Source organism: Lissotriton vulgaris, chromosome 3_1, assembly GCF_964263255.1.
Source record: "Lissotriton vulgaris chromosome 3_1, aLisVul1.2, whole genome shotgun sequence".
Lineage (NCBI taxonomy): Eukaryota > Metazoa > Chordata > Amphibia > Caudata > Salamandridae > Lissotriton > Lissotriton vulgaris.
The window spans coordinates 752,610,848-752,638,109 of NC_141689.1; the positions used below are offsets into that span (position 1 = coordinate 752,610,848).

Here is a 27,262-nt window from a genome sequence, read left to right on the forward strand (position 1 = left end):
TAGCAGCAGGTTCGCGCTCACGCCCTGAGCTTTAAAATTCTAGTATTTCCAAACGCGCGTCCGCTGCGCGGTCTGTTACACATCCGGTTTTATGGGGGTCAGGCCGCTAAAACGCTAACCTCCCAAACTGGATGTGAGGCGTATCCTCCCTCCACACAAACGACGGTGTCGCGGTGGACCGGGGAGGATAGGTGGAGCAGGTAAGTTAAACAGTGTGCAAGACTGAGCAGAATTTAAAGAAATAAAAATGCCCCACAGTGTCCCCCCGTTAAAATTACCAACAGTCACGATCACAGCTGCTATGGTGGTCAGGTGCCAGCAGGTTGCAAAAATAAGAGGAATAGCAGCAGCAGGTTCGCGCTCACGCACTGAGCTTTAAAATTCTAGTATTTCCAAACGCGCGTCAGCTTGTTGGCCCGTTACACCTACTCTGTGTGGTATACGGTAGCGCAGGTGCTGCCCCAGTGCCCGGAGGAGGCCCGGGCCGTGTTCTCTCGTGCAGTTACTGAGGGGAGAGACGCAACGAGGTTTACCATCCACTGTGGGTTGGATACCGCCAACGCACTTGGCAGGACGATTTCCATGTCAGTAGACCTTTGACGCTATGCCTGGTTGCCTTCAATTGGTTTTCTCCAGGGATGTCCAATCCACCCTTATGGACATGCCCTTAGATGACCGTTGCCTTTTCGCCGACAAGGCACGCAATTCGCTAGAGCGCTTTAAGGACTCTCGGGCTACGGCCAGGTCCTTGGGCCTCTCCACCACCCACCCTGCGCAGTCTGCCTTTCGCCCCTTTCGTGGCTACGGAAGAGGTGCCCTGCTACGTCCCGCCCAGAGCCACTGGCCGGAGCAAGCCGGGACGGCACAGCGCGGCCGGGACGTTTGAACCACTGCCGTGGTTCTGGGGGCCAGCAGGCGGACCAGTCCACCACAGTCCCCTCTGAAGCAGCCTTCAAGCCCTCCTAGTCTGACCTTTCAGGGCCACCAAACGCCAGTGGGCTTCAGGATCCGCCATCACCTTCCCCACTGGCGCACCATCACGTCGGACAGATGAGTTTTTGCAAAAAGTCCAAAGGGGCTACTCCCTCCCCTTCGAGAATACCCCTCCAGTACCATTGCATGTCGGAGGATCACCTGGCCCTTCTCCAACAGGAAGTTTCTGCACTGTTGGCCAAGGGAGCCATTGAGCGCGTTCCTGCCACTGAAGTAGGTTGTGGTTGCTATTCCCACTTCTTTCTGGTGCCCAAGAAGGACAAAAGCCTGCGTGCTATCTTGGATCTCAGGAACGTCAACTGCTTCCTTCGGATGGAGAAGTTCAAAATGTTGACTCTTGCTCAGTTCTTGTCTGCCCTTGACCCAGGAGACTGGATGGTAGCGTTCGACTTGCTGGACGCCTATTTTCACATCGCATCTTGCCGGCCCACTGGTGTTACCTACGGTTCACGGTAGCCCACAAGCATTTTCAGTTTACTGTGCTCTCTTTTGGCCTTACCGGCGCCCCTCGGTGTTCACTAAAGTGATGGCAGTGGTAGCAGCTCATCTGCGCAGATCAGGGGTTCCAGTCTTCACCTATCTCCATTACTGGCTGTTGAAGGTGGGCTCACCACAGGCTGTCGTCTCCCACCTCCAGACTACATCCGACCTCCTACATCAACGTGCCGAAGTCACACCTGACCCCCTCTCAGAAGCTTCTCTTCATCGGAGCGGGTCTGGACACAACGCAGTTCAGATGGCCTCCTGCATCCTGCTGGTGGATCATGCCAGATGACATATGCAGGCTCTGCAGTGGGACCTGAAGTTCCAATGGGCACTGCATCAGGGGAATCTGTCCGACTGCGTTCAAATCTCGGAGGGCACTGCACACCAATTGTAGTGGTGGCTAAAGAACCAGGATTGGGTTGACGGTAGATCCCTCTCCTTTCCTCAGCCAGAGTTCACAATGGTGACTGATGCATCGCTTCTCGGATGGGGCTGCCACATGGGGGAGGCGGAGATCAGAGGCCTCTGGTCTCCGGCGGAGTGCTGGCTCCACATCAACCTTCTGGAGCTTCGGGCGATTAGTCTTGCACTCAAAGCATTCCTTCCCTCTGTCCAGGGAAGAGTGGTGCAGGTATTCATGGACAACACCACCGCCATGTGGTACTGCAACAAACCGGGTGTGGTGAGGTTGTGGACCCTATGTCAGGAGGCCCTCCGCCTCTGGACATGGCTGGAAAATGAGGGCATATCCCTGGTGGTTCAACACCTGGCATGTTCCCCGAACTCCAGGGCGGACAAACTGAGCCGCAGGTGCATGATGGATCACAAATGGCGTCTTCACCCGGAGGTGGTGCAAGGTCTCTTTCAGCAGTGGTGATAGCCTTGGTTAGATCCATTCACCACCGAGGAGAACGCTCAATGTCAGCAGTTCAGCGCATTGGAATTTCCAAGGCGGCACTCGCTCAGCGACGCTTTTTGTCGTAAGTGGAAATGCAGCCTTCTATACCCCTTTCCACCTATACCACTTGGGCTGAAGAAGATCAAGCGTGACCGGGCTGAAGTCAGTCTTGTGGCTCCGGATTGGGCATGAAGAGTCTGGTATCCCGAGCTGCTCAACATGGGCATCCATCCTCCGATCCGACTGCCTCTTCGGGAGGATCTTCTGTCGCAGCAGCAGGGAACGTCCTCCAACCACACCTGTCCAGCCTCCACCTCCTTGCATGGAGATTGAGCGGAGGCAGTTGATGTCGTTTGACCAGCCTCCCGAAGTCTGCGATGTTATCTTGGCAGTCAGCTGTCCCTCCACTAGGACGGTATACACCTGCCGATGGAACAAATTTGTGGCATGGTGCTCAGCAAAGGCTGAGGATCCCCTTTCTGCCCCTCTTTCTGAGGTTCTCTTGTTGCCCCTTTCTTTGGCCCAGCACGGCTCTGGGCACTCTCAAGGGCTACCTCTTGGCCATTTTAGCCTTCCTTAGGCTTCTTGATCAGCCTGCTCTTTTCAAGTCCCCTGTTGTAAATAGATTCCTGAAGGGCATTACTCACCTTTTTTCTCCTGTTCCCTTCGCAATGCCTCAGTGGGACTTGAATTTGTTTCTTACATATCTTATGTGCGCTCCCTTTGAGTCCCTACGTAACTGTCCTCTCAGACTTCTCACTATGAAAACTGCCTTTCTGGTGGCCATCACCTCTGCACACAGGCTCCACCGGTTGGATCCAAAACGTGTGCTTTATTTCTACTTGGATTGCACAAAACAATTCTAGGTGGACGACTAGTTCTTAGTTGGTTACGTGGGTGTTATGAAAGGTCGGGCCGTGTGGGCCACTCTGTGCATCAAAGCCTGCTATTCTTTGGTAAAGAAGCCTCCAGTGGGACTGCGCACTCATTCCACCAGGGCCATGGCAGCTACCACTGTTTTGAGACGAGGAGACCCCCTAAATGACATCTGTCAGGCAGCTACATGGGCATCGCTGCACATGTTCACCAAATACTACTGCCTGGTCAGCCAAGTCCGGAAAGATGGCTTTTTTGGCTGCTCTGTTCGCCAGGACTTTCTGGTGTAAGACATATAATGTTGAAGAAGTGTTCTAGGGTACCAAAATGCTGCAGGGAAGTATTCTAACAATTATGAGTTCAGTGAAGTGGCTGCAAGTAAGTAACCATTTCTTTAGTGGCTTCAACATCAGTAGGTATGGAACATGAATATTTAGGCAAACATTTACCAGTCATTACTGTATTGCTTGTCTTCAAATACTGTGAAACAGGTGTGCTGCGGTAGCAGAGTGCTTTAATGATTCCTCATCTAGTTGGGGTATGTTGCCTTAAGAGCTAGCAGGTACTCTCCAAAAGATCTATTTCTATTGGAACTGCTCGAAGATTGTCCACTCGAAATGGAAACCTTTAAAAGATATACCTTTTAGAATAGTCACTTTACATAGTTAAATTATCCCCATGTTTATACATTTAATTTTCTTGGTCTACCCAGATTTATACACTTCATTTTCTGATAGCTACATCTGCCAGTGGATTCCTCACCTTGTGAATATCCCCTACGCAGCAGCCAATTGGAAACTTTTGTAGCTCTCCACGCCGGCGAGGTCATGGACGACGTCACAGAGGGTACGACTCCGCTCGCGACCCCGCTGACGTCACTGGATCCATAATAGGGCCTCGTCGGCGTGATGACGTCAGTTCCCTTTTTTCCGTGCTGTCGATTCCTAAGGTTTTTTGGGACTCTCCTTAGTTACTTTGTAATTTCTGGTGTTCTCGTCTGTTCTTATCACTGCCTTTCTAAAATGTCGGGAAGAAAGTCCGGTTTCAAGCCCCGTAGAGAGTGCAGGAAGCAAATGTCTATCAATGACCCGCATCAGGACTGTGTTTGGTGCTTACCTTCCGATCACGACGTCGAAGAATGTCCGTGCTGTAGGAAGATGAACCCGAAGGCATTGAAGGAAAGGGAGGCGAAATTGTTTATGGTAAAGATGAAGAAAAAAGAGAAGAAGGCGAGTAAAAGAAAATCAAGATCAAGATAAAGATCGAGGTTGAGGTCGAGGTCTCGATCCGAATCCAGGTCGGGTTCGAAGTCGGCTTCGGGGCATTCGAAGTCGAAGAGGCATAAGTAGAAGAAGCATTCTTCAAGGCGCCACTCTGAGAAAAGATCGCGCCGAAGTCATCTTCTCCTCGGCGTCGCAGAGATGACGTTGATCCTTTGCCTTTGAATCCGGCTTTACCAGTGAAGGTTGTGACTCCCGAAGTCGAGGTATCTCGATCTCCGACGCCGGCTCCCTCGGATTCAGTTCACTCTCCGGATCTTGGTGAGGTTGAGCCAGAGCATGAGGATCAGGAGCAGCTTGAGGAGGTTCCTTTATCGGCGCCGGCTGGCCCAACTCCAGGAGTACCGGCTTCAGGGACGACGCCGTGTAATTATCCTCCATTCCCGGCTCCAGGTCAGGACCCATCACATTACCTTAACGCAATGTATGGCGTCTTTGCGAGGGCAATGTACCCATCTGGTGCACCTGCGGGTCCCATGGGTCCTTTTGCATTTAATTTGGGTGTTCCCCAAACTTATGCCCAGGCTCCGTTTATGCCCTTTCTGCCAGCGACGCCGTCCTGGAACTTTCCTGCGCAGAGAGCCCTGACGCCGTATCGAGAATCTCCAACGCTGTATCGAGATTCTCCGGCGCCGTATCGAGATTCTCCGGCGCCGTCTGGTCGTCTTCGTTTGGAGTCTGTGGTGCCATCGGATCCGCGTTCTACGCCGATCCCGAGGCCGACGGAGTCGGTCGTGGAGCCATCGACTCCAGCCCCCAGGATCTGCTCCAGGAGGGAAGCCCAGAGGGCTGTAGAGGAGGAACGCTATCGGCAAGAGATGGAGGAAGGTGAACTTCCTGAATCAGAGGACTATTTTGCGGAATTAAAGGACGAAAGTGGCCTTGATGTCTCGCCTGAGTGGGATTTTTCTCCTGGCCCTGATACTCCCTCTAAGGATGCAGCTCCCTACCATATGGTGGTGAGAAAAGCTGCGGAGTTATTGGACATTACTCTGCCTTCCACGGAGTTTAAATCCAATCTTCTGACTGAAGTGTTGCATTCTCCCTCATCTGTGTCTGAACCTCTATTACCATTTAATGAGGCAATTTTGGAGCCAGTGTTGGAGGTTTGCAAGAAGCCTTTGTCTGCTCCTGCGGTCTCCAGTACTGTGGCACGGAGGTATAGGGTGGCACCTGAAGATCCAGAGTTTTTGTCGGCTCATCCTTCGCCTGAGAGCCTAGTAGTGCAGGCGGCTTGTTCAAAGAAATCTTCAGGGTCTTTTCCTCAGGTTCCGGCTGACAGGGATTCAAAGCGCATTGACCAGTCTGCCAAAAAGGTATTCTCATCTGCATGCATGGCGCTAAAATCTACAAATGCTACTTGCTTGATGGGAAGATATATCCATGTATTGATGGTTTCTTCTAAGCAGTTGCTGCCAAAACTGTCTGATGAAGATAAGAAAAATTTTCAGGAAGTTTAGGCTGACACCCAGGCTGCTGCTCATCAAGTTATCCAGAGCGGCCTAGATACGGCTGACTCAGTGGCAAGAATTATGGGCTCTGCAGTAGCTACGAGAAGGGGGGCTTGGTTGAAGTCTTCAGACTTTTCTTCTGATGTGCAAGCTACTCTGTTGGACTTACCATTCGATGGCAGAAGACTCTTTGGTAAGAAGGCGGATGCCGCTCTTGAGAGATTCAAAGATTGTAAGGCCACAGCAAAATCACTTGGCTTACAAACTCAATCTAGAGGATCTTTCAGAAGGTATAGAGGATTTGGAAAGTCGTCCTTTCGTCCGCAAGGACAGCCTCGAAAGCAGCAACAACAGCATCAGAACACACTGTACAAGTCCTCTAGGGGAAAAGGCAGAGATCGTCCACAAGGTCGTCAACCCTCCTCCTCCTCCTCTTCTTCTACCTCACCCCTTATCACTGCAGCAAAGCAGCCCTAGATTCCCCATTCTCAATCATATTGGTCCTGTGGGGGTCGGCTTACCCATTTTCTGCAGGATTGGGAATCGGTCACTACAGACCAATGGGTTCTCAATCTTGTGGCAAGTGGGTATGCTCTTCCCTTTCGGGAATTTCCTCCAAATTAGCCTCCTTGCCAAGGGGCTTGCTCAGAAGAACATCTCCGTCTCCTACAGGAGGAAGTTCTGACCTTGTTAAAGAAAGGCGCGATAGAGGTGGTTCCAGAGCAAGAAAGGGGTCATGGATGCTACTCCCGGTATTTCTTGATTCCCAAGAAGGATGGCAGGTTGCGTCCAATCCTGGATCTCAGGATCTAGAACCTTTATCTGAAACATGAAATGTTCAAGATGCTCACCCTTGCGAAGGTTCTTCAAGCGCTGATGGAAGAAGACTGGATGGTGTCGCTCGACTTGCAGGACGCGTATTTTCATATTCCGATCCTGGAGTCGCACAGGAAGTATCTCCCCTTCGCGGTGGGTTTGCAGCACTACCAGTTTGCGGTCCTTCCGTTTGGAATTACTACTGCACCTCGAGTCCTTACCAAGGTGATGGCAGTGGTGGCAGCACATCTCAGAAGGTCGGGTATTCTGGTTTTCCCCTGGCTGATCAAAGCAGAGTCTCCAGAGAAGGTGCTACATCATCTGCAAGAGACAACTCAGTTGTTGTATAGATTGGGCTTTTCGATAAATGTACCCAAGTCTCACCTGGTGCCCTCACAGCGCAACCTGTTCATAGGTGCAGTACTGGACACAACTGTATGTCGTGCATTCCCTCCTCCTCAAAGGATTCACAACATACAGGAAATGATTCCCTTATTTTACAATGGAGCGGTTGTTCCAGTCCTGAAGGTCCTTCACTTGCTGGGTCTGTTTGCTTCCTGTATTCTCCTGGTCAACCATGCACGCTGGCACATGAGGGCACTCCAGTGGTGCCTCCGCAGGCAGTGGTATCAGCACAACAGGGATCTCAGGGAGTCTGTGAGGATCTCCTAGGAAACTGCAGCAGATCTGTCTTGGTGGAGCATGAAGGGCAATCTGTCTCAAGGAAAGCTCTTTCATCTGTCTCCATCGGTTGCCCGGTGATAACTGATGCATCCACTCTAGGGTGGGGTGCCCATCTGGGGGATCTGGAGATCAAGGGTCTTTGGTCTCCGGAGGAAAGGTTGCTTCACATCAACCTTCTGGAGTTAAGAGCGATTCGTTTGGCACTCAAGGCCTTCCTCCCTTCCCTTCGCGGTCTGCCAGTTCAGGTCCTAACGGACAACACGACCGCAATGTGGAATATCAACAAGCAGGGAGGAGTGGGGTCGCCTCTTCTCTGCAGAGAAGCTCTGCATCTCTGGTCCTGTGTTCAGGACCACCAGATTTGTCTGATGGCAAATCATCTGGCCGGAGTTCTGAACGTGCGTGCAGACAGTCTGTCGGCAGTTCTCAGCCGACCACGAGTGGAGGCTTCACCCGGAGGTGGTTCGTCACGTCTTTCGGATGTGGGGAACTCCTCGGGTGGACCTGTTCACCACTCACGAGAACGCCCACTGCCTGTTGTTCTTCAGCCTTGGTTCCTCGAGTTCTGAGGGAGAATCGCCAAGACTGGGCCTAAGTAATATTGATTGCTCCAGGTTGGCCAAGAAGGGTGTGGTACACAGATCTTCTCCACCTCTCCTCGTGCCCGCCGCTCCGTCTCCCTCTCAGTGCAGATCTCCTCTCTGATGGAGGGGCAGGTTCTACACCCCCACCTCCAGACCTTGCACCTTCATGCCTGGAGATTGATTTGGGCAACCTGAATTCCTTTTCTCTCCCACACGATGTGGTGGATGTCATATTATCGCCAGGCATGACTCCACCAAGTCGATCTATTCCTATAGGTGGTCCAAATTTGTTTCCTGGTGTGGAGAGAAGTCTATTGACCCCTTGAGGGCTCGTTTGTTCAACATTCTTCAATTTGCTCTTTCTTTGGCCCAGCAGGGTTTTGCTGTGGCAACTGTAAAAGGCTATTTGTCGGCCTTGTCGGCATTCCTTTGTTTGTCGGACCAGCCGTCTTTATTCAAGTCACCTATTGTTTTACGTTTTAGCAAAGGTCTTACCAACAAATTCCCTCCAACTCCATTTATTGTACCTCAGTGGGACTTGAATCTTGTTTTGACTTACTTGATGGGTTCACCCTTTGAACCTTTACACAAGTGTCCCATGAGACTTCTGTCTTTCAAGACTGTTTTTCTTGTAGCAATTACCTCGGCAAGGAGGGTAAGTGAGCTTCAAGCTCTAAGTTCAAAACCCCCATTCCTCCTCATTCATGCTGGGAGAATGGTACTTAGGACCAGGGCTGCTGTTCTGCCGAAGGTGGTAACTCCCTTCCATCTGGGGCAGTCCATTACCCTCCCTACCTTTTATCCTCCCCCCTCACCCTTCCAAGGAGGAGGAGCGGCTTCACCGTCTAGACCCTAAGAGGGCGGTGAGTTTCTACCTCGATAGGACTAAATACTATCGTGTGGACGACCAGCTTTTCGTTGGATTTGCTGGCTGTAAGACAAGAAAAGCGGTGCAGAAGCGCACTCTGTCGAGATGGATAATCCTGTATATAAAGATCTGCTACGCCCTTGCTTGTAAGGAACCTCCTGAGGGTATAAGGGCTCACTCTACTAGAGCAAAGTCATCAACGTCTGCTTTATCTAGGGGTGTACCTGTTGAGGATATTTGTAGAGCCGTGACTTGGGCCTCCCTCCACACTTTCACGAAGCATTACTGCTTTGATTCCGAGGTGAGGAGGGATGGCCACTTTGCGCGCTCTGTCCCCTAAGATTTCTTGATATAGCAGAGTGGACAACCTCCTCCGGGAGTGGGGACTGCTGTGGGATTCTATTCACAAGGTGAGGAATCCACTGGCAGATGTATCTATCAGAAGAACAAGTTACTTACCTTCGGTAACGCTTTTTCTGGTAGATACAGTATCTGCCTGTGGATTCCTCACTGACCCACCCGCCTCCCTGTTGTCCACTCTTCTATACCTACTAAGTGTATATTTCTTTAAAATTTTAAAATAGATGTATTTAAATGTTCATGCATATTGCATCGGTTTCACACTGTGTGTGCTGTTTTAAATACTGTGTACTATTATATTATTACTGTTATGTCGGTCCGTCCGTGTGCCTCGGGGTCACGGCAAAAAAGGGCGGAACTGACGTCATCACGCCGACGAGGCACTATTATGGATCCAGTAACGTCAGCGTGGTCGCGAGCGGAGTTGTACCCTCTCTGACGTTGTCCATGACCTTGCCGGCGTGGAGAGCTACAAACGTTTCCGATTGGCTACTACGCAGGGGATATTCACAAAGTGAGGAATCCACAGGCAGATACTGTATCTACCAGAAAAAGCGTTACCAAAGGTAAGTAACTTGTTCTTCTTGGTCTTTCTGAGGAAAATAAATAAAGTTGACTTAAGTGTCATAGATAGCTTTTACCGTAAATGCATGTATCTGATGGAGCTGAAGCCTTGATGCTTTCTCTGATACCACCTAGTTTAGGGGGAAGGATTTTGAAATGTTGTAGTTGTAGTCTGGTAACAAAAATATTTCATACGGTAAAGGGTAAAGACATAGCATGAAGAGCTAGTCTTCATTAGAAGTGTGATTAAATGCAAGTAACTCATTACTATAGACAGGTGATGTATGTTGTTCATTTGAAACTTCCCACATATAGTATTTCTCTTATTGTTCTTATTTATTTATTTATTTTACCTTTGGATATGTGTCTGCCTTGGTTACCCTTCAGTTTCAAAGTTTATTCTGATAAATATAATGGAATTGTAATGGGACATACAAGGAAGGGAGGTAAGGGCATTTGATGAAGACCATTTGTCTTTGCGGGTTTGAGGAACCCAATGGCTTTCCCTCTGCAGTGATTATAAATCGTATTTTGTGTTTCATTGTCTTTTTGTGTTAAACTGTTAGTTAAAACTTAATTTGCTGTTATAAATTATTTCCTAGTTGCAAATCAACCTAATGTTTGTATAATTTTGGTGCATGTAAACCTTTCCTTCTTTGTTTCTCACAGCTAGAGTATGAAGTGTTAGTCCAGCGTGACTTGGATGGTAGTGAGGCACAGTAGTATTGTTTTGACTAATGAATGGCAGTAACATTGTTTAAAGTTTTTCAATTTCTTGCATGTATACATGTCTTTCCTACACCCTTGAGTTGCATCAAGTTAAAGATCTTCCTTCAGTTTTTAAATTCAAGTTTGAATTATGTGTTGTCTAGGTGTTTACTGGTCTGCAAGTAAATCAATTGCTTGCTTTCCTCTAGCTATAAAAACCTTCTGCGGTTAAGGTAATAGTGAAGTTTGTAATCCAGTATGACAACAAGTTATACATTACTATCTGATAGAGACATCTAGCTGCAGATTCCTTACCTTCTAATTCTTCACAGGAGCCAGACTGGATCTGGAAACTATCTGTCAGAATCTCCGTGTGTCGCTCGAGGAGGTCATGCGTCTCCGTAGCCACGTAGTCCTACAGATGTGACTTCGATGGAGTCCTTATAAGCCCTTCCCCGGCGCACTGACGTCAGTTTCGTCTTTTCAACACTACAACGCAGATCCGAAGAAGCTGTTCCTCTGGCCGTTTTTGGGCCTACTATGTTTTTTTTCCGTCTGGAACAGTGTGCCTTTTTTCTGTGCCTTCTGGTTTAAAACCTTGTGGGTCTTGTGCTCAACAGATGTCGGCCACGGACCCTCATTCTGTCAATGTGTGCTGCCATGATTCCGAGGAGTTTGACGCCTGTCAACAACTTAAGCCAAATGCTCTGCAGAAATGACAGATGAAGATCCCGTCTGCACGGTTGGCGCAACCCTCGAAGTTTCATCGATCTTGGTCTCCTTCCAGCTCTACGGTCCTTTCATGGAGCCGTTCCAGTGGATGCCGCTCCCCGTAGATATCCAGCAGTAAGTCTCATCACAAGCGGTCGAAATTGCTGCATCCCCCGGTTCCTCACGCCCTCTGGCAGAGGATGCCATACAAGAGTCTCTCCCATGCATCCTTGCCTTTCCTGAACCTGGGGCAACTTACTCTGACCCAAATCAGAGATTATGATCATGCTATACACGCCAACTTTGGGTTTTCACCTTCCCCAGGAGCGCCTTTGGGCCCTTTGTAGGTAATTAGTCCTCTGAGTGTGTCCACACCGGCCGGTTCGCCTTCGGCTGCAGTTAGGCCCTTATTTTCCTCAATGCCAGTGAGCTTCCCTTGGGATTCACACCTGTGGCGCTGATCTACTTCAACTCAGCACCTATGCCCCAGCCTTTGAAGCTAGCTCCAGCGGGGTGGCGCTGTGATATCCTTCCACTGTCGTCTTCTGACATCTGTGTGATGCCGGATCGACAGGCGCAGAGCAATGCATCATGTTTCTGCAGAACCTTTGCATTAACAATATTTGTAAGATGATGATACGGAAGGGGTTGGGTTTGTACAGCTAATGTCTGCAGATCCTCCTATGGTGGATAGTTGGATAGCTAAACTAAGTGAAGCAAGTGGTTTGTAGTCTTCCCCTGCTTCTGGCCTTCTTTCTCCTCCTGGCCTAGCTACAGATGCCAGCTCTTCTTTAGCAGGCAGGTTGGCGAGGGTGGCTGTGGTTTTAGACTTGTTTTTTCCTTCAGTAACAAAGTCTACTGACCCCATCATTGGAGTTCTTCATCCTGGCCAATCAGGTGTTGAGCCGGTGCTATCCTTCTGTGAGGTGCTGCATGATATCTTGCTGGATGCCTGGACTAGACTGGATACTGGTGCTGTGGACCACTCTATATCCCACAAGCACCCGTCTGCCCCCACTGACATAGCTTGTCTGCTCTGCCCACCGCCACACCTCAGTTTTGTGGTACAGGCCACACGGTCTTCCTCATACTCCGATTGATTGAGATTCCCGGAGACAGGACTCTTGTAGAAAGCATATTCTCCCTTCCGCCAGTTCTGCTTTACGTTCCATTAACACATCTTTCGCCGTCTGCCGTTTTTCTCATGCCTTATGGGATTCATGGCACAGCTATTGCCATTGCTCCAATATCCTAATCAGAACAAGTTGATTTCGGATGGGTAGGAGGCTGCTAAATTATTCATTCGGTGTGGAATGGATGCCACCGATTCAGTTGGCTGTGCCATGGCTTCTTCTGTAGTGTTGCGTTGGCTGGCTTTGCTTCGGACCACTGGTTTTTCGGAGGGAGTCCAATCCACTTTAATTGACATGCCTTTTGATTGGCTTCCATTTATTTGATGCCCATGCCTTTGTGCTGGTTCCAAGAGAGTTTGGGTAGTGCAGACCCTTTGGTCCGTTTCCCTTCTCTCAACTTCCATTGTTATTCCAAAGCTGTGTTTACGTCAGGGTGTTATTCTATGTTATATCAATGACTCACATATGCTTTCTGTTCCACTTTCTGGAGTGCCCCTATATGGGTCTGCTCCATATGGCGCATTACCCGGAGTGGTGTTCCTGCTTCTGAAAGTTAAATTCTGCTTTGGATTTACACTGTCGACAACCGGTTGTCTTTTTTTCTGATTCTACGTGGGTCCCTACCTATTGGATAGGTTTTTCTGTTATCTCTGCTGAAGGGCTTCTTGCCCAAATTAGATCTTTTTCTGTTTTTCTCGAATGAGATTGATTACCTGTGTTACTTGCTCTTGGGGGCACTTGCGGTAGGCATATTGCCATTCGTTTTTATAATTTGTATCCCTTAAGGGATCCTGTGGCTTGTTTTCCCCTTGGGGAAGGTTGCGTACAGTTTGTTGAGATGCCACTACCTTTGCATCATTAGTCTCTCTTTATTCTCTCAGGGAGCACCCTTTAGGTTAAAGGAATTTCCAGTGGAGCAATGGAACGTCTGGTATGGTCTGTATTTGTAAATACACGTTCTGGGCCTGACCAGTGATTTCCATTATGACATATTTTTCTCTTGTGTTCCCATTTTCTTTTGGCAACCTTTCTCTCCTTTCTACAGCAGGGTGCACTTTGTATACACAGGTTTGTCTTGCTAAGCTCCTTTATTTGGAGTCTATTCCACATACTTTTTCTGTGTGGTCGTGCATGAGAGTCTCAGTTTCTCTATCTCTTTCTTTTTACGTCCAGCCCGTGTACTGAGTACTAACGTTGCATATATGCAACATATTTATCCTTGCTGCCTCTATTTTGCATGATATTAAGGTAGGTTAATGGCTTCATCCATCTACATATGGATTCTTGGTTCTTATTGCTTGTTTCTAACCAATGGTTACATTTTGGGCTTCCTTTCCCGTAAGGTTGGTGTACTTTCACAGACCGTTATGTTCAGTTGTGCTATACAGTGTCTTATAGCCTTGTCCTCAGGATACGGTTATTGCCACCTGTGTCACTTTTAGAGTGACTTTCTTCATTAGATGAATTTTGTTTTCACACTTTGTGGTGATTCTCTCTTTCTTATTACTGCAGTTGCGTTAATTCTTTGAACACACTGAATATGGCATATCATGAAAGGACTCTGTTCTGGCACTTGTTTTTCCTTTTACTTTGGGCTTACAAGTGATTGGCCTTCTGTTTCCTTCAATTTTAATGAATCCTGCTATTTGTGGAACTTCTGTTCCTCCAGTGAATATATAATTTTTCATTTCACTTGCCTCTCATTTCGATTGGCTTTTTCATTATTAGTTCAAAATGTTGGACCTTATGCTTTTTACTGCTTCGTTTCTCACAGGACTGTTTTTCTTTAACTTTTTCACTTGGCTCTTCCTTTGTCTGATAGCCTTCACTGTTCCGACAGTCTCTGCCTTCCAATAGTTACCCTTTACTCACCTTGGTCTGTTTTAGGCCCTGTCTACCCTTGTATGCCTTATATCGCAGGGATCCATTCTGTTGCTTTCTTTCAGGTTGTGGCTTTTACCTGCATATTTCAGGCTTCTTCACAGCTTTCATAATTTCTCTAATGCTTTGCCAATTTTCTTTGTTGAGGAGTGTGATTTCCTCTCTCTCTCTTTCAGTCTGTTTCTTTGTGCTATGTTGCTAATTGCTCAGGCCCATGCTACTTAAGTTAAATGAATGTCAGCGTGGTGCTGCTATTTTTGTTTCATCAATATTTTTATATACACTGTATTATATGTGTATGTATGTGTTTGTATGTGCCTCTATATCTAGGTATCTATTGGTATGGCAATGCTCTATGGATATATGTTGATCTTAGATGCAGCTAAAATCTCTCTCTCTTGCTCTCTCTCTTCTCTCTCTCTCTCTCTCTCTCTCTCTCTCTCTCTCTCTCTCTCTCTCTCTCTCTCTCTCTCTCTCTCTCTCTCTCTCTCTCTCTCTCTCTCTCTCTCTCTATATATATATATATATATAATATATATATATATATATATATATATATATATATATATATACTGTGTTTGCCCCGAGTGTCACCCGGTTCCAAACCAAAAGAAGCCGCCACTCCAGTCAATCCATTTTTAAGAAGCAAGTAGATTTATTATTCGATCCTCTAAAGCATATCTCACAGCGAAAACCCCAATGATGAATTCAGGATGAATGCTCCCCATTCCTGTAATAATTCATTTGTTACATCCTGCTGACTTGGCATCAACATTATTCTGAGTCCCCTTGGAACTCTTTCTGCTTCCAAGTATTTACGTAGTGCGATGACTTCCCAGGACTTATTGATTTCTTTTCTGGTTAATTTTTCCCAGTGTCTTATTTTGCCTTTTGTATCATCCTTCGGTGTATCACTCTGTTTTGCTTGAGCTTTCTCCATGTTACCCTTATCGAACATATTGGTGACATGTTCTTTTCTTTTGGCTTCTCTTTTCTCCATTTTCTACGATGCTGTGCTGTGCTGTTTTGGATCAATTACTATGAATTATATTTTTGTTCTGTTTCTTTGAGTGACTGTCGGCGTACAAACTCAATGGGCTGATTTTGACTCCGAAATGGATACAAATGTCATAGGATAAATACGCGTGTTTCACAGTGTGTCACACGCTCATTCCAATTGTCTTTGCAGAATAATGTTGATGCCAAGTCAGCAGGATGTAACAAATGAATTATTACAGGAATGGGGAGCTTTCATCCTGAATTCATCATTGGGGTTTTCGCTGTGAGATATGCTGTAGAGGATCGAATAATAAATCTACTTGCTTCTTAAAAATGGATTGACTGGAGTGGCGGCTTCTTTTGGTTTGGAACCGGGTGACACTCGGGGCAAACACAGTTCTGATATATAGCGGTTTGGTTCTACCGCGCGAAGCCACGCACTTGCTAGCAGCGCCTGAAACGAGAGGAGAGTTGAACCGTCCAGTGAATATATATATATATATATATATATATATATATATATATGTGTGTGTGTGTGTATATATATATATGTGTGTGTGTGTGTGTATATATATATGTGTGTGTGTGTATATATATATATATATATATATGTGTGTGTATATATGTGTGTGTATATATATGTGTGTATATATATGTATATATGTGTGTATATATATATATATATATATGTGTGTGTGTATATATATATATATATATATATATATGTGTGTGTGTGTATATGTGTATGTATATATGTATATATATGTATCTCAATGCTTATATATCTATATTTTGTTTCATAACGCAGCCTCTTTGTCACCTTTTTTGAGATAGTTCTGCATGCATTGCTTTTCTTTTTCACCTCTCTGTGAGTTCTCCCAGTTGAATGTTTGCAGCGGTGTTCCTCTGTCTGGAGTACTCACTGGACAGGACTTGTTTTTGTTTTGTCCTCGCAGATTTGTAGTGAAAGCATGCATCATGCTTCCTTTTCGGTACCTGTGTTCTAGATTTCTTCTCGGTGGTTTCACCCTGGATAGTATCAATTGCTGTCGGTATGCGGAGCTTACCTCTGTAACTGTTCCTCTGACATCGATCTTCCGGGCTTCAGCCATTCATGGTTCCAATTCCTACCTTAGTTCTGTGTAATATGTCCTATCATATTGGTTAGTGTCTTTCGAAACATTGTTTTTCCATTGCTATGGGTTCTGCTCAACCATGCCTACCCATCTCTCTTTTTTGCAGTTATTCTGTGGTTCTTCCTCATTTCTTATGGTGGGGTGTATTTTTATTCTAACCTGATTTTCTCATTCCACTGGTTTTTTCTGTCTTTCATTAGACTGGTTGGGTCTATTTATGGATTTTTTGGTAAGGTCAGTTCGCAGACCCACCTCTAGGGATGGTTTTGCTACAGTACCTAATTCTAAGGGAAGGAATCTTCAGCTAGATGTCTCTATTAGATGGACAAGTTACTTACCTTCAGTAACTATTTGGAAGAGACATAGTCTAGCTGCAGATTCCTTACTGACCCACCCATCCTCCACGTTCTGTGAACTGTTTCCTTCTTACCTACAAAATCCTTTTCTTGAAATATTATATAGTATGTTACACTTGTAGTGCTTAACTCAAAAATGTATCCAATATTTTGGCACACTGTTCCTGTAACCAGTTTCTATGGTGGCTCAGCTTTCTGGCGTGAAAATTAGCGCATCGGGGAAGAGCTTATATGGAGTCTGTAAACGTCACATCCGGTAGACAACGTCGCTACAGAGTTTCACAATGCCCTCAAATAACGCACAGAGGTTCTGCTGGAAAGTTTTCCCGATCCAAACTGGTGCCTGTGGAGAATTCGAAGGTAAGGAATCTACAGCTAGACTATGTCTCACCCAGATAAGGCATTGCCGAAGTTAAATAACTTGTCCATCAGGCATTTATTTCCATCATAAAATAATTCTTTCATTTTACAGATGTTAAAGAAAACCATTAATAATGTTAGAAGAATGGCTTCCCACCCAAACCTTCCGTACTGTAAGTTGTACCTTAATGCTTGTGTTTTTTTTTAAAAAAGTGCACTTATTGTAAATGAGGATGCCGAAAGAGAACAACAACTATGTTAGAAACTTTAAAACTTTGAATACAAAGTGTAACCATAAATTCACTTTTACAATGTCATTGTTGTTTCTCAGTGCTTTCAATTTGTTTATCGAGCAAGCCTGTCATTAGCGCCCAACATTTACTAGGATCTTCTTTCTTGAGCCTCTCAAAACTAAATAGAGGATAAAATGGTATAGATGACATTAAAACTCTATCTAGGGCTGCATTAATGGACACAGTTAAAAATATATATATATGTATTCACTGAAAAAAACAAAGGTTAAAGTAACATAGTTAGGTGAATGTCAGATCAAACAAAACATTTTGAACTTTTAAAAAACAAAGAAATTAACCAGTTGTAGATAGCAGAATATCCCTACCCTGCCCCCTTACATATATTTTTTTTAAACACGCGCACATTTTTCAGAATAGGTAACTAGGTCCCTATGTTCTGTTATGGCTCTCAGCAAAACGTTTCTTTATCAGAGCGCTCGCTCCCATGGAGCCATGTTTCCTGTGGGTGCTAATTGGCTCAAGGAAAAAAAAAAACTCCCTGGGTCAATCAGAATGCTGTTCATTCTCAACTGAGGCCATTAAGATATATACCTAACATTAATCTGGCAACGATAGCACCAGAGGAGTTCTAGTTAGGTCCGAGTTTCCATAGACAAGGCATTTATTGCTTTCTTAATACCTTTGGTGCAGTTTGATGAATCTGCACAAAACTTTCCCCCAAAAGATTCCTACACTTTGGCTCCTCCGTAGAGAGATAGGTGCTGATCCCTCATATGGGGGAGGGTCGCAAAAATATCGAATTTCCCATTTTAATTGCCATAGGCAGGTTTACTTTCCAATGCAGAAAAGACAGCTGAAATAAATTACGTCAAATTTGGCACAACGTTGAGTTCTCATAAAAACATATCAAAAGCAAGCATTGCAAAATGCAGATTACAGGTCAATTGGAAAACTACTTCCTTTTTCCTAGACCATGTCATGACCAATAGGGCAATACCATGCTATGCAGATCAAAAGAGGCATACGACTTACATTTAGAATAGTAGAATGGTGAGGCCAACACATAACTCAATCACCCTGAAAAAACACATATATATGTAATATCGCACTTGCCCGTCACGTTCAGTGCATGGTAGCAAAGGCTGAACTAGATTTTCAGTTTGGCACAAAGTTAGATCTTTACAGAGTTTTCTATTAATTGGTGTAAATCAGTTCAGTCGTTTTCAAGAAATGTGTGTTTAAAGAGGCCCTTGGTTTGGACATGAAGGAGTTAACCACCAGGAAAAATGAGTAATATCTGAACTGTTGATGTCCAACTAAGCTCTGATTAACCAATTTAAAAGGGGTTAGTCAAACCTGATTGGCTGGCTGCAACATGAGTAATATGTTGTGGCAGGCATTACAGAAGTCAGTGTTATGTCCCTACATCCCAAATATGAATTAAAATATGTATATATAAGGGACCGTGTAGGCACACACTGGCCCCCCAGGGGCATGTATGGGGCCCTTTAGAACCGCCCTCCCCTCTCATTGGCTGGCCCCAACATGGCCAACATATGATGACAGCTATTACAGGACTCTTGAACCTTGCCCCCATTGAAATTCATTGTAGTAAAAGCCTGTTTTTGAGGGTCACAAGTGCAATATAAATCACTTGTTGGTGCTGGGATTTAATGAACTATGTTAGAGAGCAATTTATTTTCTCATAGAGGTTTTTCAAGGTCAGTGCTTTAAATGAGCAGGTACTATCCGGTACTTAGTACTTGTACTTCTTTAATATCAAACGAAGAGTAGTTGCACTTATCGTCAGTGCTACAATACATTTAATGGGAGAGTCCCACCACTTCTCAGGAGCAAACTGTTACTCTTGATAGTGAGTACCCGGACTTCTCTATTTCCATTTAAAAACGACTATGAAAGGAGCTACCTAAGCTAAAATAACACATTTTCTTTCAGTTCACTCTATCTTCCTTATCCATGTGAGCAAGAAGTCTGACATTCTTAGTAAAACATGTGCATAAAGAATTTTGACAGTTGTTTCTTCTGTGTTCTACTGCAGCTTCGCCACAGTGTTCCAATGAAAAACTTGAGTGCTAACATTCTGTAAGCGTTTGCTTTAGAAATATACAAATGAAGGGGATTCTTTTCGTCACAGAAATTATGGTTGGTGCTCTTGAAATCTAAAATTAAGACTCACTTTCTATGACTTCTCAAAGAATCATCCATATCAGTAAAACATTCTGACATGCAAAGTGAAACGTACTTGCAACACCAGCAGCAGGCTGTTAGGTTTACTCCCTAGTGATTATCTTCTGCTTGACTATAAGTTTCTAATGGACAACGAGTATGCTAACATTTTGTATTAAAGACAGAAGTGAGGCACTCCTAAATGCTATTTTGTTGGGGTAGAAGCTGGTGAATTTAAAGCCTTCCCCGAGGAACATTGAGATGTTAATGCAGGTGTAAAACCACCAGGTTAAAAATGTAAGGGGAGTGGTATGGGTTTTTAGTTATTTGAAGCATAATTCAGTTTTTAAAGGGGATAGAAATAGATTTTAAAAAAGTAATCTGCATAAGAATATCTTTTACACATCTGTTTACTCACCCTAACCATTCTGTCAGTCAATTAACAGCTCCCTAATTCTAAAATAGTACCCTTTGTGCACAGCAGGGATTGGCTGCTCGTGCAGGGTTGGGTGCTGGTCCAATTTAGAATATGATTTTAAAAAAATGAAATCCACAAAAAAAAACAAAGATAAAAATGATGGAATATTTAGATGATCAAATGAGACATAACAATGTAATACGGATGTAATATACGAGGTCATATGCAGGGCATGATTGAGGTGCAAGTTTTAGTTAGTTGACTAAACAATAACTGGTGTATTTCAGTGGGTTTTGTTTTTTTAAAACATCATTTCTTGCCTCATTTCAACACCTAACTATACTGTCACTTTAACATTAGTGTTTTTTTTTAGTGAATATAAATAAATATAATATATGAACTATATCCAGCTAGGCAAATGGATGACATAAATGAATAAATGTCATGTGATGTTCAACCATTTATGAAATAAAAGCACCCAAACTTGTACACTATCCAGAAGAAATTGTGGGCACATTTTTATTAATTATTGTTTCAAGTCCAATACAACTGCTGTGATTAGGGGGTTACACACACATCATTTCCGCAGTATTCCAAAATAATGCACTAGGTGCAGTGGAAGGAGAGTTCTTTCACACTGATATAATAAAAGGTTTTGGATGCTCTGTTGTAGTAATGATACCTTTTTCTCAGAGCAGTGCCAACTGAGTTGCTGGTGTTGTTTCTGCCAGATTCATTTGGCTTTCTATTGACTGGAGCCATACAGGGAAGAAGACTGTAAGCTTTTATAATAATGCCTCCAAGGCAACCTCTGACATGTTAATTCCGCAAAGGTGACTGGGATTAGCTTGACCCGAAATGGAAGTTACATAGAATTTCATTTTCATAGAATGTTTGATTTTATCTGTTGATTTACTCACAGCTATCATGAGGGGTATTCTTACCAAAAAAGAACAGCTCTCGGATGAATACTTGTAACCGCATATTTCTCACCTTTAGAATCTTCCCATACACCAGACTGTGCCTGAAGATGTTTTCAGTAATACTTTTCACACACTAATAGGTAGCTTCATATGACTCCATAGTGACTTCATACTACCTTAGAAGTGGTAGAGCAGCACCGCATATAAGCGCCACCACTGTGGACTGACATCAGTTAAGATCTGGAGCTCCGCTTCTAACTTGATTTTACAACTTCAAATTGTGTTCTAACACAATGCGCTTGTGAACAGGACTCCAACAAAAATTATTTTAAGCTGGTGTGACTGCAGGAAACAGATGTTGGTTCCAGACCCGCACATCACGTGCCCATAGTGCTTTGGCTATCGTCACAGCTTGAAGATGTGCGATAAGTGTGCCCTAATGCACCTGAAGACAGTCAAGGAGTGGGAGGTTTAGGTTTATGTCACAAAGCAAGTAAAGAGACCGTATTAGAAACCGATTTACTACTCCAAGTTGCTAAACAATTCTCGATTGCAGTCCTCAGGTTGTTCCCGCACTCAAACTCTTCTAGTAAGTTGAAGTCAGAAATGCGCCAGGAGTGGACTCGTCCCCATTCTGACACTGACAAGTCTTTTGAGATCTCGAAAGGGTATCACTAAAGAGTTTAGCATTTTCGAATCTGAGATGGTCACAGCATGCCCCAAATTTCCCAGGCCACTGTCAATCCTACAGCAGACAGTGGCCTTCAAGGAGCCCAAGCCTGCATATTTTTCAGATGCTACCTGCCCCCTCTAGATACGTGGAGGCCCCCAGTTGGACCTTCATCAGAGGACCCTCCTAAGCGGCGATTACCCTCTTGGGTCCTGTTCCTGGGCCGATACTAGTGTCGGTCCTGCTCCCTGTTTCAGTCATAGGATTCAAGCCAGTTCCTACAGTGCCAGCGGGAATTTCTGACCCCTGGCCGACATCAGTTCAATTCTTGCCTATTTGGCACTGTGAAATAACTAAGGCACAAACAGTGGTTATGCAACTAGACTTTCAACCATGGCCTCTCCCTCAACATTAGTGGTATCCTAGTGTAGAGGTCCTCCTCGGTTCCAACTTCACTGTGTTCAAGTACATACCGAATGTGCCCAAAAAACTGATGATGACAAAGAGGCAAACAATCACCTCCCTTTTATTACATTGATGAAGGGCCCTGGCCCAGATAGGGAGGCAACACGTGCCCTTAGGATGTTCTATTGGCACCAGTGTAGTACTTCAAAAGCCACTTGGAAGCAATTGGCCAGGTTATGAGAGGGTATCTATCCCCTATGGATATGCACATTGCTGGATCTAGGCTGTTCAGAAAGAAGGCTGACTTGTAATCTCAAGTGATTCAAATATAGTTACACCACAGGTCTTTCTTTTTTTTTATTCCCCTACCAGACAGCTTCATAAGCAGTACAGGAGCCAACTTTCTCGTCCTAAGGGGGCAGCAAATGCAGCCTTTCCCTGGCAAAGGGAGTGTTGGGGGCCCACTCCTTTCAAACTTGCAGAGACAGCTGGCATCATACTCTTCCTACCCTGCTTCAAACGCTCCCCGACTGCTCTCGGTTTGGTGTGTATTCATGTAGTTAACTCCTGAAGGCCCTATTGTAGAGGGGAGGCTCATCTAGGATCATGTTGGGTATATTACCAAGAAACATGTATGAAAGGAAGTGGGGGTTTGTGCTACCTAAATTTAGCATTATGAGGCATCTCAGCTTGCTGTAGGAAATGATTGGGCTGCTACTGAGCAGGATGAGTCACCCACAGCTCAGTTGTCACTGGCAATGGACTTGATAGTAAGAATATAGGGTAAAGCTACTAAAGAAAGCACTTAAAAGGACTGGTAATGTGTCAGAGTCCTGTAAGGGTGGAAACAATATAATAGTAGCACTGACTGTCTTAAGGGTTAGGACATTATAGGCAGCTATCTCTATTGTGGAGGAAGTATAGGGTACATCAGGAAAGGAGACCTATAAACAGTTGGAGCTTGAATTTAAATGAGAGAAGTCCCAATCTTTAAGGTATATACAGCTTAAGCAAGCATTATGAAGTTATTTCCCCAACAGCGTAGTTACCACAGGATATAACGGCTTGAAAGTAAATTCTTGGATATGAGACTACAGAACAAGATAGCATCCCTGACAAACACAAACATAAGAGCAATGGAAATTTTAAATGTGTGAATAGCCTCCAGCACACGCAGTGTGTCCATAATAATGGATGTTAGATTAATCCAGTTAAAGGTATTACACAAAGTAGAATATTTACGGGTGCAACACTACCAATTCAAAGACACTGAAAATTAAAAGTGTCTCAGGTGATATGTTATGTGAATGCCCATTCACTCAAAGCTTCTGCGCCAAAGTCATTACAACTGAAGGTGTGTACTACACTGCTGAGAGTATGGGAAAACCAGGAAGCGTTACAGTTTCAGATATACTAGTTTACTTTAACCCGGTGGTTAGGAAAAGAAGTATAGAGCAAAGACCGGGACAGTCCAACATTACACACAATACTGGAATGATACTAAAGCATGGGCTGGTGCTTGGTTGCGCAAACAAGGGGAGGGGATGCCAGCATAGATTTGCTAAAATATGGGGTCCCTGTAAAGATCAGTATGGGTTCAAATTAAATTTGTCTAAAGGTTCAAATGATTGCCTTCTTGAAGAGTAAATAAATACTTCATGAATTACCAAGATGCAGAATGTATTTTTGACCTGTTTTTATTGTAGCAATGCTGCACATCAGTGATGTGTGTGATCTTGAAACAGGATGTAAATGAACTGTAGATCCCATGCACATACACAGTTACGTTTATTATGTATAGTTGCTATTTTATCTATATTTGTTATTAATAGAAGAAAATATGATAACATTGTGTTTTAAAAAAGATGTGCCAATGAGGATCATTTCTCTTTGCTTGACGGAGATAACATGCTCTTTAGAACAATGCTTTATATTTTAACCAATAATTGTCTGATTTTCTTCTCAATCAGGGGATATTTCTCAATACCTTGAACCATAGGCCTCATAGCGCACCAGCCGAGGAAGCATTGCACAATTAGGTCTTCATTAGAGAAGCAAGCCTTTTCCGAGGTCTCAGGTCTGATTATTTGTTAGTCACTGTTAGAAATGGGATTTCTGGTTGGCTACGGCTTGCCCCAAAGCCAGGCAGAAACCACCACTCTAGTCAGGGCAAGGGAGTTACACGCCAAAGATAACCCCTGCTCACCCCATTGGTAGCTTGGCACGAGCAGTAAGTTTGAGTTTGAGTTTGAGTTTAAAACCTTTACAGAGCGCGCGTTCACCTGGCGGTTTCATGGCGCTGTAGTGTGCAGAACCCAGAGAACAAAGAGATCAGGGGAGAAGCAGAACAAAACAATTACAGTGGAAAGGCTTGTGCAAAGAGAAAAGTTTTTAACGCCTTTCGGAAATGTAAATATTGAGTGGAAGATCTGAGATGGGCAGGGAGAGAGTTCCAGAAAGCGGGGGCAAGTGTGGAAAATTTCGTGCCCCCCCACTTTTTACGCCTAAAGCGGGGAACTGCCAACAGATATTGGGAGGAAGAGCGCAGCTCCCTGACAGGGGCATAGACTTTGAATTCTGAAGAAATTAAAGCAGGGGCTGCGCCAACCTGTGCCTGAAAAGTAATGCAGCCCATCTTGAACTGAGCTCGTTCTCGGATAGGAAGCCAGTGCAAGGACTTAAGGAGAGGGGTGACATGGTGGGACTTGGCCAGATTGTAAACCAGGCGAGCTGCCTGGTTTTGAACCAGCTGTAATCGCCGCAAACTGTAAGCGGGCATGCCACAATATAGTGCATTGCCATAATCGAGGCGAGAAATTACCATTGCCAGTACTATGAGTTTTAAAGCAGAAAATGAAAAAAAACGGGAAACTTTACGGATAGTGCGGAGTGAAAGAAAGGAGGAGGACACCACTAGACTGACCTGGGAGTGCAAAGTGAGTTGGTCGTTCCACATAATCCCAAGCGTTTTCACAGAAGAGGATGGAGAAGGGGAGGGACCCAGGGAGGGGGGCCAAAAAAAGGAGGTCCAGGGACTGGAGCAACCACCTGTCAAAACCAGCTCAGTTTTGTCTGGGTTTAACTTCGGGTGGTTGTAATTCATCCAGTCCCGGATAAAAATCATAACAGACTGGAACTTAAGCATGGAGTCAGGGGATGGGGACAAATAAAAAATAAGCTGAAGGTCGTCCGCATAATTGTAGACGGAGACCTCCATTTGCTGAAGGGCAAAAATAAGAGGGGCAATATACAAGTTAAATAAAAGGGGGAAAAAGGGAGGAGCCCTGAGGAACCCCGCATTGTACCTTCCGGAAGTCCGCCGAGAAGTCACCCAGGCGCACTGCCTGGGTGCGGTCTCTCAGGAAGGAGAACAGCCAGACCAGGGCCGAACCTCCAACCCCGCCGCCCTGACACGGGAGAGTAAGATGGAATAGTCAACCGTGTCAAAGGCGGCGGAGAGGTCAAGGAGGACCAGGGCCTGGGGATGGTTAGTGTCCATACCCTCCCTGAGGTTGTCGAGGACCGATAACACCACGGACTCCGTAGAGTGTGCGGGGCGAAAGCCAGCCTGACGGGAGGCTAAAACGCCGTTCTCCTCCACAAAAGTACTGAGCGCTCTGGTCACATGGCCAGTACCTTCCCCAGAAAAGGCAACAAAGAAATGGGGCGGTAGTTGACAAGAGTGGAGGGGTCCGCGCCATGCTTTTTAAGGATGGGGACAATGATGGCCGATTTAAGTGGTTAAATAACAATGCCCTGAGACAGTGAGCTGTTAAGAAAATTGAGAGGGGGCTGAACACAAACCGAGTAAATGTGCTTGAGGATGTAGGCAGGGCAGATGTCTAAAGGGGAACCTGATTTGACCGTAGGGAGGAGGGAGAGAAAAGACTCTTCCGTCAAGAGGGGGAACGAATCCAGGCGTGCCCCGACTGACGGACACTGGGGGTCAACAAAGGAAAGAGGGGGGGGGGAGGGATATTGGCTTTAATGTCGGAAATTTTGTCCAGAAAATAAGTATTGAGGGCTTCACATAGGTCCTGGGAAGGGGAGGGTTTTAGGGTGACTCTGTCGGAAAAGGAGAGATTGTGTACAATAGAAAAAAATTCTCTAGGCTGATTTTCGGCTGCCAGGATTTTTGAGGAGAAATAAGCAGTCTTAGCAGCCAAAATAGATTTTTTGTACTGAGAAAGGAGGATGACATACTGGGTTTTGAGGTTAGGGCAATAATCTCGCCTCCAAGCCCGCTCAGCGCGGCGCACAGTTAATTTTATGGCCTTCAATTCCTCATTGAACCAACGGTTCACGTCGCGAAGTAAGGCTTATCCAGGAGGCAATGTGTAAAGCGTTTGCGCAACACACACACACAGCAGCAACACACTAGGCACACCACAAAAAGGGACTCCACACAAGTTTATATATATAGATATAAAAATAGCCTATGTATTACCATAAACACATTAGATCATAATCACGCAGATACACTGTGTCAACTGGCACTGGGTAGTATTTACAGGGGATTATATACACCTGACAGGGCCACGTGGGCCACTGTCAGAATCAGCACTTGGAATAACTGTAGCACAAAATAACAATTGTAGAACATAACCAGTAACCACTGGTGAAAGGTAGGTACACACTACGCAATACTAATCACCATAGACATAGATCACGCAGGTAACATACTCACTAGCATAAACTATACTAGGCAAAACAACCTCCTGCTCATAAAAACATATTTAGAGGTATAGGAATAACGGCATTGCAAATTCCAATAAATCACATTAGGCAATTATCATCACAAACACAGCATACCATCACCTTGCGCAGAATCACATTAGATACTGACCCCAGGCCAACTGGACTTCCATGGGGCTCAAACGCCCCATGGAGCCAAAGACGAGTGTGCAAGAGTTTAGAGCCTAAACGTGGCAGGTGCCCACTACTTGCTGGGCAGCTGTAGAATCCCAAAGCACATGTCCCCTAAAAGAAAGAGCAACCTAAACGGCGCAGCTGCCCATTACTTACTGGGCAGCTGGGAAAGTCAGCAAATGCAGCAGGGGCTCTCAGTAGCCCTTAAAACAAAATGTGCCACACATGGTACATCTAGGCTCTGGAAATAAACATGTGTCAGGGAGCACACTGGCTCCTGAAATGATTAGGCGTCCCAAAGAGAGTAGGAACGGGTCCCCAGACACTGAGCAGCGTACTTGCACCCTTAAATAAATATGTACCAACACGGGCTCTAAAGGAAGTATGTCCCA

The 27,262-nt window shown here is 45.2% G+C and overlaps 1 protein-coding gene across 2 annotated transcripts in view; it reads left to right on the forward strand.

The window, feature by feature from the left end:
• DMXL1 (Dmx like 1) overlaps positions 1–27,262 on the forward strand; it is a 2,236,090-nt gene that overhangs the window by 1,817,607 nt on the left and 391,221 nt on the right. For both annotated transcript variants that reach the window (XM_086961064.1, XM_086961065.1), the window contains one exon: positions 17,257–17,317. In XM_086961064.1, coding sequence (XP_086817190.1) covers positions 17,257–17,317 — 61 coding nt within the window. The remainder of the gene's footprint in view (positions 1–17,256; positions 17,318–27,262) is intronic.